The sequence below is a fragment of the Mucor velutinosus genome (genome assembly GCF_035048745.1).
Source record: "Mucor velutinosus strain NIH1002 chromosome Unknown tig00001549, whole genome shotgun sequence".
Lineage (NCBI taxonomy): Eukaryota > Fungi > Mucoromycota > Mucoromycetes > Mucorales > Mucoraceae > Mucor > Mucor velutinosus.
In genome coordinates, this window is record NW_027041929.1 from 804,813 (window position 1) to 818,494 (window position 13,682).

A 13,682-nucleotide genomic window follows, 5' to 3' on the forward strand; every position below is an offset into this window, starting at 1 on the left:
ATGGTAGTAGCTGCTCACTCTCAACCCCAAATCAAACCAAATCAGAAAAGGCCAAGGTATACACACAGCTGCACTTTACGTGCCAATGATAATTTACAAGTTCAGTCTTTATTCAATATTTAATCTTCATCGCTCAAGATACGATTACGCTTGTGTCTTCTAACCACAACTTCCTCTTCATCGTCATCGTCATTTCCATAGTCCTCATCTTCTTCCTCTTCTTCCTCCTCTTCATCGCTATAGCGAGCCCGTTTGTATCTATCCATGCCTGAGCTTTTAGCTTGCGATAATCTGTTTTCTCTTGATCTCTCTTCTTCTTCATCGTATTCGTCATCATCCACAACAAAGTCATCTTCATAGCGGTCTTGAGCACCACCGCCACTGCCTCCAACGTGGTGCGATGAATAATCAGCAACATCATAATCGCCAAAATCGTTATTGCGACGTGAGCTCACATCACCGTAACGCATGTCTGCCTTTCTACGTTGAAGTTCCAATTTCTTTTGTGCTTTCAAACGTTCATTTTCTTGTGATTCTAATTCTTGCTTCATGAGCTCGGGATCCTTTTCAGTAAAGAACATCTTGGTTCTGTTCTTCTTGACTTGTTTATCAGCAATTTGTGCAGTAAGATGGCGATGCGTATCACTTTTGAGACCACTTGGTCTGAATGTCATGTGGTCAGTGAATTCGGTTTGACTTTCGAGTGCGCCGGATCCTGTTTGATGTGCCAATAGATACGCATGCTCTTGGTTGCCGACTGGTTTACTGCCCACATCGAAGCATTCGTCGCCCAGCATCATTGATACTCTGCCATCCTCCCATTCCACTAAATGTGCGTTTGATTGCATGGTCTGCGATAAAAAATAAATAAGGCACAATGTACTGATTTGCCCTAATGCAGCCTGAAAATACCTCGTAGCCACCCTCTAGTACTCTTCTCCATCGAATTGTGTTTTCAATTTGTTCACGTATAGATTCTTGTTCTTGCGCCTCTGTTAATCCTTCCTCGATTTGCACTTCGAACTCGTCTGGCACGAATGGATTCACTTCAATGTCCAAAAATCGAGGTAGTTTGGCAAGGTAATACTAATTGCGTTTCAAATTAGCTGACTGTCTAATAGTAAAGCTGACCCAGTTGTCCAACAAGTACCTTATTGTTATCGCTATAGGGTACTGGTAATTGAGGCATCTCCAATGAAACTTCCACGCGTTGCTTCCTATTTGACTGGCTGCCGTATTGATTATCTTCCTCTTCTTCCATATCATCATCGTAGCCTGTAGGGCTCTTGCGTCCAGCATCTCGCTCATCTTCAGATGATTGCGGTGTGCGAGCTCTGTTGAATGGTTAACTTTCCGTTGCTCAACACAGACTGATGTTGTAGTTACCTTCTCTGTTTCAATGTTTGTCTTTTCTCAGGCTCATCGTCAGACGCTGATTCATCATCACTTCCAAATAGGTTATCAAGATCATTAGACGCTTTTGTGGCTGTTGCTGTGGTTGTCTGTACTGGTGAATTCTGTTGCTCCACTGAAGATTGAGAACGTCCATCATCGATATCAGATGCTTCGTCCTCAGAGCCAAAGAGATCTCCAAAATCGTGATCAGAACCGCTATTATCGTTATCTTCGAATGACATTATATTGTATGATTGTTTGATTAGAAGAGCTTGACAATGAAAAAAAAATTGATGGATGCGAATCTTCTTTCAAGACGTGAATTTAACAGCTTCTCTCTCTCTCTCTCTCTCTCTCTCTCTCTTAATTGACGTCACATTAGCAGTGCATAGAGCCGCCGTGTCTGTCCACACATCCAGATCAAAAATATGCTAGTAGGCTTCATTCATTGATCTAGTATGACATTCCTATACATTCATCACCAAGTCTTGTCGTCAAGCACTATCAAAATTCGCACACGATTGGCTAAAGATCATCGCATTCAAAGAAATGTAGGGGCTGATAAGGATTCATTGATTTGATTTATTTTTGACGGTAGGTGTTGGGCCCCTCTTTAATTGGAAGTGGAATTAATAGATAGTGATTTGATGATAAGTAGCATGAGCTGGCTCTCCTTGTTAGCGAGCACTACGAGGGATCTTTCTGCCAATAGTTCCTCTACAGTGCTCACTTCCACAATGACACACCTGCTCACTTTCTACCGAGTTGTTAAAGGTCGAAAAGTTGTAGTCATAGAACAGTTCTGATTTAGCCTCGATATCTTGAGATGCAAAAACGCCAAAATGCGATTCGCCTCCTCGAGACCTATTTGCAAGTGTGAGATGTCATGTTTGATATGACTCGACATGCTGTGTCTTACCATTTCTCAATATGGCAATTTGGCTCACAACTATGGTTGATGAATCTGGCTTCTGTTCCTTTTGTACAGGCATCAATCACTTCGCCATTGCAGTACTCTAAAAAGTAAAAGTTCTTTTCATTGACATAGGTAGTGCACATTCGTTCCTCGCACAGTTCATGAGAGATGATCTCACCGCGATACTCAATAACGAGATCACCTTTCTTGATGTCGACCAACGTACGCAAGCCCCAGCCTCGATCCTTTGTTTGAAACACTTGCAATTCTTTGGTCTGCTCTTTGCGTTGAAATCGTCGGTTTGAGCATTGATCTCCACATGGACAGCAGTTTGGATTACATTCGTAGAAGAGCATTCGGTTGATGCAATCCTCGCCGCAACCCATTTCTCCTTCAGCTGGACGAACACACTGGCATATAATGTCTTCCTCGGCTCGGTATGGCTTTCTCTCCACAAAGATGTTTGCTCTAATGCGTGTAAAGAAGGGCTTTCTGTTACTCATCAGTCCGCTAATCAATCCCAATTCTCGTTCCTGATGAATGTCGGGTGGTAGCTCAAATTCACTTTCCTTGTTGATAAGAAATTCGCCTAAATGCATTGGAAGTGGAATGGAGAATGGCTGTGATTGCACTCTAGTTTTATCGTAGTAGAGGCCATGTATAATGTACTCTTTCTTGTTGTGAAGCAGGCTCATGTCTATTGCTTTCTTTGATGATGTTGTCTTTCTAGACGTACTTGTTGGTTTCTTAGCTGCTGTTTCTACAATTGTTGTCTCTACAGTCGTGGTCTCTGAAATCATGGTTTTCGCAATTGTAGTCTTCCCAGTTGTTGGTTTCGCAGATATCACTTTCTTTCTGGTCACATCAGTTGAAGTTTTCGCCCATTTCAATCCACAAGCATTACACAACCTAAGAACAACAAGATGAATTTACATACCTCTCACTCTCAAAGCTACTTACGTCTTATGGCCTGAAGGTCCTCGTCGCCATAAGGGAGTATTCATAGTGCCACAGTCGGTACAAGGTCCTCTCTCTGCTGACACCACAGCTGGATTCACATTTTCTTGATCTTCCACAGCTTCATTGATGACTTTGGGCACAGGGATTGGCTTAGTTGTCGTCTTTGTGATGGTGCTTGAGCTCGTTGACTCCTTGATTCTGGGCTTCTTCGTTTGCTTCTTTGTACGTTGTGATTTAGTTCTTTTGTGAGCGTTACTAGGATTGTAGTAAGGCGGTGGATACACGGTCGAGCTATAACCATCTTTAGGTCTGCCCAGCACTTTCCATCTTAAATGACAGGCATTGCATAATCTAACAACATACCAGCATTAGACGACACATTCCCTGATACTAAACATGCAATCCCCCTTCTTCTTACGTTGATTGACCAGCTGGACCCACTCTCCATCTAGGCGTCTCCAATGTACCACATCTTTGACACCATTTAGCACCCTTCTCTATTGTCATTGTAGGTGGCTTGTTGTCTATCATGGTTGTAATATAGGATTGATCTTGTAATGGAGTCAGCGCCGTTAACGCGTCATCTTTCACTTTATCGTCTACAAATGTGCTCTTTGTGGGTATGGGTGTCAAAGGTTCATCTCCACTACGACAATCGTGAAACTCTTCTTCACTAGAGCTGTCAGGAGTAAGTGAATTTGATGGAGGTATATTTTCTTGCTCCTGCTTTTGTTCGTGTTCAGTTAATGTAGCCATCATTGTAATTTCAAGTCTGCAGTAACACTCGATTCAATGGTGGTTGAGGGAGAAGTGGGGGGGGGTATCAGGTGTCTAAATTCAAAGGTTTAGTTCAGGGGAGTAGCGCTAATAGATTAGACTTTTTGCAGCTATAACAGCACCAGTCAATCCAAGGATGAATGTCGCTTGAAATCAAATTGATGCAAGCAAAGTAGAAATGATTGTTCTCTCTTCCACCGAATAAAGGGGTACAACAAACAATCAATTCTCGAAGAAAAACCAGTCCTGAATGGCAGTGGATCAAGACAGGATGACCCAAGCCTGTAATGATTCTGCATAAGGGTGCCATTGAAACCAATCAGTGTAATGTAACACACTATGGGAAATGAAGGACAAACACCTACCATCTGACTGATTACAGTAAAATTCAATTTATAGGATCAAGAAAATATTTACAGCATTTTATTTTGAGTTTGCATATTATTTACATTTAGAGATAGTAGTATAGATGTGGGAGGGATATATAATGAAGATGATTAAAAAAAAAAAAAAAAAAAAAGTAATATGTGATGTGATTAAGCAACTTGCTCTGCCGAGTGATTAGACTGGTGCATAACAAGCGGTGCTGCTGCTGTTGTGTTTATGCTATTCTTAATAAATGTTGATTTGAAGCGACTCATGAATGTGCTGGTGCTATTTTGTGAGCAGTAAGGAGGCTTTTGCCAAGGCTTCAAATCCTTCTTCTTGCATTTTTCAGTAAACAGATCTGGGTGGTCTTTTTCGTCGTCATGATGAACTTGCGGATCAAAGATGCACTCAAAGGAATCTTCCAGCTTGTCTCGCTCAAAATAGACGATGGCAGGTGGCTCTTTGCTGATTTTCACTGTCAGAGATTTTCTTCGTTCTTGAGTAGCATTGGATCGCTTGTTTTCAGGCTTCTTTTGACGCAGAGGTGCTTCAGAGATAAGTGCCCGGATTTGACGAATGATAAGTGTCATTTTTATATGGTAGATCAAAAAAAGAAATATATATTTTTGAAAAGGAATAAAAGAAGAAACAAAAGGGAGATGTAAAACCAAAAGGCTTTTATATGATTTTGTTTGTGTCAAATCAAGGAATAGAAAGTGGTGTGACAAATAGCGTCTTATTGGACAAGTGTGGAAGCATAAAAAAAGCAGGTTACATTTAGAGATCTAACAAAACTAAAATTTGCTTGCAATTTTATTCTCTTCATCTTTCAGTAATGCCTGGATCTCCCACGTTTGGTGCTTTGAATCGATAGAGAACTCCAGGTCTTCCTTGGTGATGGAATCCCAGTATTTATACACCATCATCACAGCCAACAGGTTACACATGCTACCAAGGAAGAGCCCATCCAAATAGTGTTTAACCTGTTCACAAAGTGCAACTGAGAAAATAAACATGACGACCAAACCTGACACGAAAAACAAGACGCCAAACGCAATATCTCCCAAAGGCCATCTATCATCCAATGTATACGTGACCAAAATGATCTGGGAAATTGTATAAATAAGAAACATGGATCCGTTTACAATAAAGTAAATAATCCATAGCGCTCCAGGCGATGTGTAACTGAATGGGCCGAAATTATTAAATGTTGCCATGGCAACAAATCCAACCACAAGAAATACCAAAAACGTACTGATTCGAATCGACTATGCTATGTTTGTTAGAATCTGATGACTTTTTTCAGTCGCTTGTTTCTCACACCACCCTTGTCCCTGTGTGTATCCAACGTGAAATATTCAACTCCCCCACTAACCAAAATACTAACCCATAAACTGATCGGCGTACCATCTTCTGCAAATTGAAATCCAACAAAACCATTCAGAAGCAAGCACCAGAATGATGCACTAATTAATCCTAAATGTGCAGCCGTAAAAAACTAAATTAAATAGGTATTTAGTGTCACGCTAAAAGATGAGATGAGGAGAGAGATCATACAGGATACAGAATAGAGGCGGTCGGGATGATGTTGGTAACCAATAACATTTCCAAGAATATGGTCACTAAATACAACTGAAAGAACATGGCAATCTCCTTTCTGCCTAATCGTACTATGAGTTTTCGAGCGTTGTGATTGATGCTGGATCTTTTTTAATTTACCTACTGCTGTGTACTTTGTTTTTACATGGTAGATCATGATACTGGTCATACAGAGAGCAACGATATTCATCATGAGAGTCGCTGTGTTACATGTTTAGTTCGCCAATGCCATATTGCATCGCATGTCTCTTTTACCAGGTTGGAATACAAATAATCCTGCCATTTCGACATTTCGTGAATAACAGATTGGTTCAATTCCATCGAATTTTCCCATTAATGGACACAACGTTAATGCCACTGTCTGGCAAATGCCGTCGAATCTGAACAACTGAAATTTGAACTGCACCATATATCACAGATTGTTGAAAGAAGAGGATCAAGAGGAGAAATGCAACAAAAAGAATGCATGCTCAAGAATTTAACACTAGGAAATATATTTCAATTGTAACTTGGATGATTATTTCCTAACAATCATATACAAGCTATTGCAATTTCATGCAAACATAGTAGCCTAGAAGATCCGTCTTTCTCCAGGAAATTTCTTTTTTGAGATTTACAAGTTTCATCAACATGAACCAGCCCCAGTCAGCTACCTGCGTCGGTGAGAATATAACTCCACCGTTGCTTTTGATGCATAAAGTTTTGCCTCGATGCTATATAAACTGGTTTCACTCATCCACCCATCTTGCTCTTCTTTTGTTATTCCTCACTATACTAAAATGTCTGTCTCAATTACTGAAAAACGCCGTGTTGCTATTGCCTATGATGGCAGTGAAGATGCCCAAAGACTCTTTGACTGGTCTGTCAAGAACATTATCCGTCCTGAGAATGATCACATCATCTTGTTGTCTGCTGTCAAGAGAGATGACAAGACCAGTGGTACTGGTCTCTTTGGTAAGAAGGAAACTGCTGCTCCCAAGTCTGAAGATTTGCCCATGCTGTCTACTACTGTATCCAGGGTAAATGAAGCCATCAAGGAAACAGAAAACCTGCCTCATGGTCAAACTGCTCGTCAACGTCTTGAAGCCATGTCTCTCAGTCTCCAGCAATTAAATATCTCCAGCGAAGTACATATCCTCTGGGGCGAAGCCAAGACACTTGTTCCTCGCTTTACCGAAGCTCATAAGGTAGATTTATTGATTGTGGGCTCGCGTGGTTTGGGTGCTGTAAAGAGTGTCTTTTTGGGCTCTGTTTCCGACACATGTCTCAAGGAATGTCCTTGCCCTGTATTGGTTGTTCGTAACGCCACTGTCTAATCTCTCATTCCAATTACCATCTATCTATTATACTACTCTTACCTATGTAATGGCGAACTAAATTCCATCATTTGCACTGAAAATAATAAAATTACATTTCAACACTGAAACGTGAAATGAGCTGATAAAATTTGTATGAAAAAAAAAAAAATCTATTGGAATTCTCGTTTTCAATGGTAAGGGGATAGATAATCATTTTTTAAGGTTTGATTTTGGCCAGTGTTCTAAGTTTTCTCAATGCAATGGCAAATGCTCCCAGGCCAGACATGAGGGCAAGACCGGAAACGAGGCCAAATGCATAGGGGTCATTTTCAAAGTAATTTCGTAAATTCATGCCAAAGAGTGCACCATAGCCGCTTACGACAGTGGCCGATAGTGTGATTATTGTCAGTCGAATATCATACCACATTAATGAATTTCGTGACACATCCAGAATAAGTTGCACAATTTCTTCGGTAGAACGCATGTGTTGTCTCAAGGTCGATGCCTTTGCTGCAATTTCTTCTGTTTGTTTGTAATAAGCCTCTAATAGTAATTCTACTTCTTCGTGATCCTCGGGTGCCCGGTATTTTCCTGCTCTTTTGTCTGACAAATACATGGCAGCCAAATCGTCATCTATGTCATATACTATTAGCCATGCTTGTTCGCCGTTCCAGGTATTGTGTAATGTTACCATTGTCTAGAACTTCCTCTAATGCGTCTCGAATGGACAGAGCATCTTGCTCAAATTTAGATAGCTTCTTGGAATACTGTAATAAGTCCCTCAGTTTATCACCATTCATGGATTCCTCTATATCTGCTAAATCCTCTAAATCTCCCAGCAACTTATTCACAGGGCTTTCTAATATATCCAGCTCTGACTGTAGTGAAGATGTCACTGATATTAAAATTGCTTCCAGAGCTCTACGGTTTCATCATCAGTCCCTACTCTTCAATCCCATGTCTCCATTTTACCTGAATTCAAACGGTAATCCATCCTTTTGCGACCTCAATCTCTCTTGTAAATCGTATATAAAGATGCTCTGATTGTAACTGTCCGTTGAACCGTAAGTATCAAAGAGCACCACCATATCACTCTTCAATAATGCCTTCAAATGCGCTATATTCACTAAAATTGCTTCTGGTCGAACAAGTATGGTGGGTTTTTGATAAACAGAGTAGGTATCAATTGTTCGTAAATCACGAGGAAGCAGTGAGTGATGCTGACAAAAGTCTGATTTGAGAAATTCTCCTGCTGTTGTTTTGACAGCACCGTTTTGATCGAACTCTGTGCCTATGCTCGAACATATTCAGTCATTAAATAACAAATCCATACCTCAATAGCACTTACAACGCAATTTCATTTCAGTTACTTTTGTTGGTAATGCCAATACTCTTCGAGATGCGTTCAAGGGGGGGCCTGCCTTTTGTGTCGTTGTCGTTGCAGAAGCTTTGTTGGCATTTTGTATTGTATTTGTTGTTGTTACGTATTGTCGTTTGATATAATTGTTTATCGACGGTATTGAATGAAGACGTTTTATAGAATTGAATGCAGGGACTTCTAAGCAATGCTTAAAGAGTAGGCCAGTCTTTTGCATTGTCTTGTCTACGTATGTGTAATCTTGAAAATGAGAAAAAAATATTTAAAGCGACTACTAGTGCCTTATAATCACTGTTGTGCCAGCCGGCATTTTAATAAGAGGCTTTAATGTATGCCACAGCCTTCATGCAGATAGTACTCGATCCAATGTTGGTTAAAATCAGCATAGGTTGTTTGATTCCGTATATGCTCGAGCGTCTCTACAATACTGGTGCTTTAGTTGCTGATCTATGGCATGGTCGAAAGTAGGAAAAAACCGTTCAATGGTACCTCGAAGAATGATTTCTACCTCTTATTGTGTATTACACGTTTCTCCTCATAGCAAGTAATGCACGAAGACAGTGTTGGACGGCTTACAAAATACAGGAGTCTTTGAATGTTGTTGCATAGAATTTATCAAACGTAAAGTACAGATCATTGCAAGTGAGAATACATGCCCGCTACTATAATAAAATGCGATCTTGGTCCATTCTTTTCCTTATGTTCTCTTTTTTCGCTTTTCTTTACAATCTATATCGAAAGAACACGGTGAATTTTCCTCACCAAAGGAGAGTAAAACACGGAGAAGACCAATCTCCGTAAGAAGCATCATCAGTAAAAGATGTATTAAAAAACCTCTAGAGTTGTGCGGTAGCAAACAAGCTGACAGCACACGAGAGAAAAAGCATGTGCTAGTTTCTTCGACAGCGTCGTAAGTCATGGCCTTGACAGTTATTGTAGTGCTGGCTTGGTGTCCAAAACTTGATTAAAGTACTGCAGACAGACTCAATGCCATAAAGAAACACTCTCTGACAAGTATTTTTATCAGCTCACTCCCTTTGATGAAAGCAGCCAACCTCAAACAATTCGCTGTTACGTATGCAATGTAACTTTGTTTTTGATGATACAGTTGACTCGAATGAAAAAAGGAAGTATCTCTTAGTATATACGAGCGTGTTTATGCTTTGGACGGATTTCTACCTTCGCTTCTCTTCGGTGAGAACCAGCCTGCGCAATGGCGGCTCGCGCTACCGATTGCCCTTGCTCATCTTTATCAAAAATACTGTTACTTTCATTTCAACCCTTCATATTATCTGTGGATCTGACTCTTGTGTGATGTTCCACATCCAAAAAAAAAACGTAGATACTTCCTATACGGACAAGCAACATACTGGCATTACTCCCTTGTAGTCAAAAGTCTGCCCAATACAGCAAAATTTGGGTGTCTTTGAGCTATGTTTTCTCGCGTTGGAAGCCGTTTTAGGCCGCCAGAATAGCGCCAAACAATCGCTCTCATCTGGTAGTTACTTTCTGACACCTTTGCTTAACTTTTTTGGGACCCAAAGAACATGGCCAAAAATCGACCAAAAAGCATGAAGGATACCTCACGGTTTTCATCGAAAATCAAACGATCGCATTTTTTGCCTTGAAAACAAAGACTTTCACTATGGTATATATCAAATCAAAATGTTTCTCTCGATGCAAAGCAACCTCTGAAACCACTTTTATGAGGTTTTCATATGCAACATATGGCTATTTTCGCTAAAAACCTCATCTCATATTTTAGCGAATTACTCAGCAATTTTATTTAAAGCAACTATTACAATTAGAACCATTGGAAGCGCCTTGAAAAGTACTTCAAGGATGTATTAGGAAGCGTAGGGTGATCATCACAGTTTATATAGTCGAATATGGCAAAACAGATTAAAGAAGTCGAAAAAAGACAATATCTGTCCAATCTCGAACAGAAAAAATTAACTGAGTTTCAATTGATTTAGCAGCGGGTGGCGCTGGTGCTGGATGGCCCAAATGCTTTTCTGATAATGACAATGATGATAACAATGATGGTTGCGATGCTGATCAAATAGGGATCATGGAGTTAAAATTACAATTGCTTGGCTCGAATAATTTCTTTTTCTTGGGAGTTTTTCCTTATAAGTGTGTCTTTTAAAATGACAATATCTCAAAAAAATTCGCTATAGATCTTACGCAAGTCCTGTGTTTACTTATGACCAGCTTTATGCTGTCATCTCAAGAGCAACATCAGCGAATAAATAACTTGCTCTCCTGACTCTGGTATAACCCTTTTTTTTTTTTTTACTATTAATTGGTTGTTTAAAGTCTACTTGATATACCAATATTTTATTATATCTGATTTAAAATGTCTTTGGCGAGAGCCCACAGGGCGACGCCGACATCGAACGTAGCGAGATGGATCGGCTAGTGGGTGAGATACTGAAAAACAGGCTTGTCTGAAGACAACTTCTTGTACCATACTTGTCAAGCGTGGTTCCACGCAATGCGCCATTCGATTCTGTACAAACTTAGTATGCACAGGTAATGATGGGTTATTGCCAAAAATAGATTACGGCTTTTACATCTTTATGACTTGATTTATTTTCGTGGTTGTATATGGCTCTATATATGATTACATTAGCATCAATGCAATAACTGGGACTATAGCTAAATGATTAACGCGCTTTGGCTCGATCCCTCGCAATTCTCTTTGACGTAGTACGTTGCATAATGTGAGATGTTACCTTTGTAAAATGTCTGTTCTGGAGTTTACAGAAACGCTAACAGAAGAGCCTCAATGCTCATTCGTTTTGTCCTATCTTCCAAACTAATATAACGCTTGTACATCTTGAAGCAAGGTATTTGCCCTGCGCCCTATGTGCTTCTACATGAATAGAAAAAAAAACTTCTCTAAATACGCATAATATTAGTCTGAAACACACTAGTGCTTAGAATTGATAATCAAATTTGGCACTGTACTATGGTATGCACACCAAATGTACCTGAATGAAATACAGCATGACGAAAGGAATCATATTTTATTATTACTACAATATTGAAATCATATTTTACAAATCTAAGCCTTATAGCAAGCTTCCAAATCCTCAACATCCTCCTTGGAACCGAGCCAAATACCAGAGCGATCGTGAATGTGTTCAGGTACCAAATCCAAACAGTTCATAGTACCAGTTGTCGCCTTACCACCAGCTTGTTCAATCAAGAAGGCCATGGGGAATACTTCATACAAGATTCTAAGCTTTCCTTTCTTTGACTTTGAGTCAGCAGGGTAACCAAAGATACCACCTACATGGAAGAGTTAGCTTGTGCTTTCGCATGTTTTTTGATGCTTGTGTGTAACTTACCATACAACAATGTTCGGTGGATATCGGATACCATGGAACCAACATAACGAGCGCTGTATTTTTGCTTGACTTGATCGACGTACTTCTTGCTGGGTTCATCAAAGTATTTGTAGTTACCCTCGTTGATGGAATAAATCTTACCACGAGGAGGCAAAGAGATCTATGGTGTTGAAAAAGGAGTATGAGATGTTTGCTAGTCCGAAACAACCCGAGAAATAAGAGGCCTCCATAACAAGAAAAATATTTATTTTACGTACCTTGGGATGTGTCATGATGAATTCACCGATAGAGGGATCCAAAGTGAAGCCGTTTACACCGTTGCCAACAGACTATTGTATATGATTCATCAGCGACATGAAACACACACCATATTAGAATATCAACTTACCAGGATCATCTCACAATAAGAGCCATACATACAGTAACCTGCAGCAATCAATTCACGGCCACTACGGATACAATCGCTAATATTGGGGTTGCTTTCATCTTTCTATGTACATGGTATTAACATCTCTTGCTCTCAAGCCTCCTCACACTCGTTGTATTTACCACTTTGAAAATACCAAAGATTGTACCAATAGAAACACCACAATCAATGTTGGAGGAACCATCCAAGGGATCAAAAGTAACAACGTATTTGCCACGTTGATCGGGATTCTCAATGATCATGGCATTTTCATCTTCTTCAGAGACCAACAAACAGGCTTTACCAGAGGCAATCAATGCGTTACGGAAGATGTCATTGGCAAGCACATCAAGCTTCTTGACATCCTCACCTTGAACATTGGCTGTACCAGTTAAACCCAAACTAAAACGAAACAAATCATAAGTCTGGGATCACATAAACACACACACACGCAGACATCAAAAGTACACTTACAGGTTAACCAAACCAGCCTGCTTTACCTTGGAGGCAACAAATTTACAGCCAAATTGAATGGCGGTCAAGAGTAGAGTGAGATCACCAGTAGCCTCAGGTGCTTCCTATTGAGTTTTGGGGCGGTCAATCGCCTCTTCAGATAAACAAAGGGGTAAGGCAACTTACTTGTTGTTGAGCGATAACCCAACGTGTCAAAGTGACTAAATCCTCGCCAGTGCCAACTTTAATTGCGTCAAATTTGTCAGAAACCATGTTGTATATGTGTGTGTGTTGTGTATATATATATATATATATATATGTAAAATAAATACAAGAAAGAAAAGCAAGAAAAAAGGATTTGTGGAGGATCAATGCTATTTAAATGTTTTCGCATTAAAATGCGGGGTGGATGTTCCATGGCACATACCTCTTTCGGGCGGGGTAGGGTTACATGAACTCAGTTGATTTAGCATCCTATAGACATGGCATTTAGGTGCCTTTTTTTACAAGCTAAAAGCTGTTGGTTTAATATTACGATTTACGTTTATATGATATAATCCTAATCTCCTCTTTCTTATCTCTGGATGTCTAGTTTTTGTTGAGTGGTATCATGACAAGAAGATCCTCCAAAACTGTAACAGACAAACCAAATTTCCCACGAATTCAATAGGCGGCGTAGATTGTTATTAAATTCATCATTTCACATGCCAACATGTATACAAGCAAATTGATAGATATCCACACAGGGGAAAACTTCTTGCTATAGACGGCCGGG

The 13,682-nt window shown here is 40.0% G+C and overlaps 7 protein-coding genes across 7 annotated transcripts; 1 reads left to right on the plus strand and 6 right to left on the minus strand.

Annotated features, from left to right (window-relative positions):
- Positions 1-119: 119 nt before the first annotated feature.
- On the minus strand, positions 120-1,637 carry ATC70_007193 (uncharacterized protein; the record flags this gene model as incomplete). The annotated part of the gene is made up of 4 exons (XM_064826457.1): positions 120-851; positions 913-1,086; positions 1,151-1,334; positions 1,387-1,637. The coding sequence occupies 4 exons, from the start codon at positions 1,635-1,637 to the stop codon at positions 120-122; spliced, it is 1,341 nt and encodes a 446-aa protein (XP_064676555.1).
- A 435-nt stretch (positions 1,638-2,072) lies between these two features.
- Positions 2,073-4,027, minus strand: ATC70_007194 (uncharacterized protein; the record flags this gene model as incomplete). Its single annotated transcript, XM_064826458.1, has 4 exons — positions 2,073-2,259; positions 2,315-3,220; positions 3,272-3,622; positions 3,690-4,027. The coding sequence occupies 4 exons, from the start codon at positions 4,025-4,027 to the stop codon at positions 2,073-2,075; spliced, it is 1,782 nt and encodes a 593-aa protein (XP_064676556.1).
- A 557-nt stretch (positions 4,028-4,584) lies between these two features.
- Positions 4,585-5,007, minus strand: ATC70_007195 (uncharacterized protein; the record flags this gene model as incomplete). Its single annotated transcript, XM_064826459.1, has 1 exon — positions 4,585-5,007. The coding sequence occupies one exon, from the start codon at positions 5,005-5,007 to the stop codon at positions 4,585-4,587; it is 423 nt and encodes a 140-aa protein (XP_064676557.1).
- Positions 5,008-5,211: 204 nt separating this feature from the next.
- ATC70_007196 (uncharacterized protein) lies at positions 5,212-6,350 on the minus strand (the record flags this gene model as incomplete). Its single annotated transcript, XM_064826460.1, has 5 exons — positions 5,212-5,685; positions 5,805-5,915; positions 5,975-6,078; positions 6,137-6,217; positions 6,272-6,350. 5 exons carry the CDS (start codon positions 6,348-6,350, stop codon positions 5,212-5,214), a joined length of 849 nt encoding a protein of 282 aa, XP_064676558.1.
- Positions 6,351-6,795: 445 nt separating this feature from the next.
- ATC70_007197 (uncharacterized protein) lies at positions 6,796-7,332 on the plus strand (the record flags this gene model as incomplete). The annotated part of the gene is made up of 1 exon (XM_064826461.1): positions 6,796-7,332. The coding sequence occupies one exon, from the start codon at positions 6,796-6,798 to the stop codon at positions 7,330-7,332; it is 537 nt and encodes a 178-aa protein (XP_064676559.1).
- Positions 7,333-7,531: 199 nt separating this feature from the next.
- On the minus strand, positions 7,532-8,909 carry ATC70_007198 (uncharacterized protein; the record flags this gene model as incomplete). Its single annotated transcript, XM_064826462.1, has 4 exons — positions 7,532-7,947; positions 8,006-8,235; positions 8,287-8,605; positions 8,663-8,909. The coding sequence occupies 4 exons, from the start codon at positions 8,907-8,909 to the stop codon at positions 7,532-7,534; spliced, it is 1,212 nt and encodes a 403-aa protein (XP_064676560.1).
- A 2,853-nt stretch (positions 8,910-11,762) lies between these two features.
- Positions 11,763-13,180, minus strand: ATC70_007199 (Deacetylase sirtuin-type domain-containing protein; the record flags this gene model as incomplete). The annotated part of the gene is made up of 7 exons (XM_064826463.1): positions 11,763-11,989; positions 12,049-12,208; positions 12,306-12,377; positions 12,437-12,538; positions 12,598-12,856; positions 12,929-13,032; positions 13,094-13,180. The coding sequence occupies 7 exons, from the start codon at positions 13,178-13,180 to the stop codon at positions 11,763-11,765; spliced, it is 1,011 nt and encodes a 336-aa protein (XP_064676561.1).
- Between the last annotated feature and the right edge of the window lie 502 nt (positions 13,181-13,682).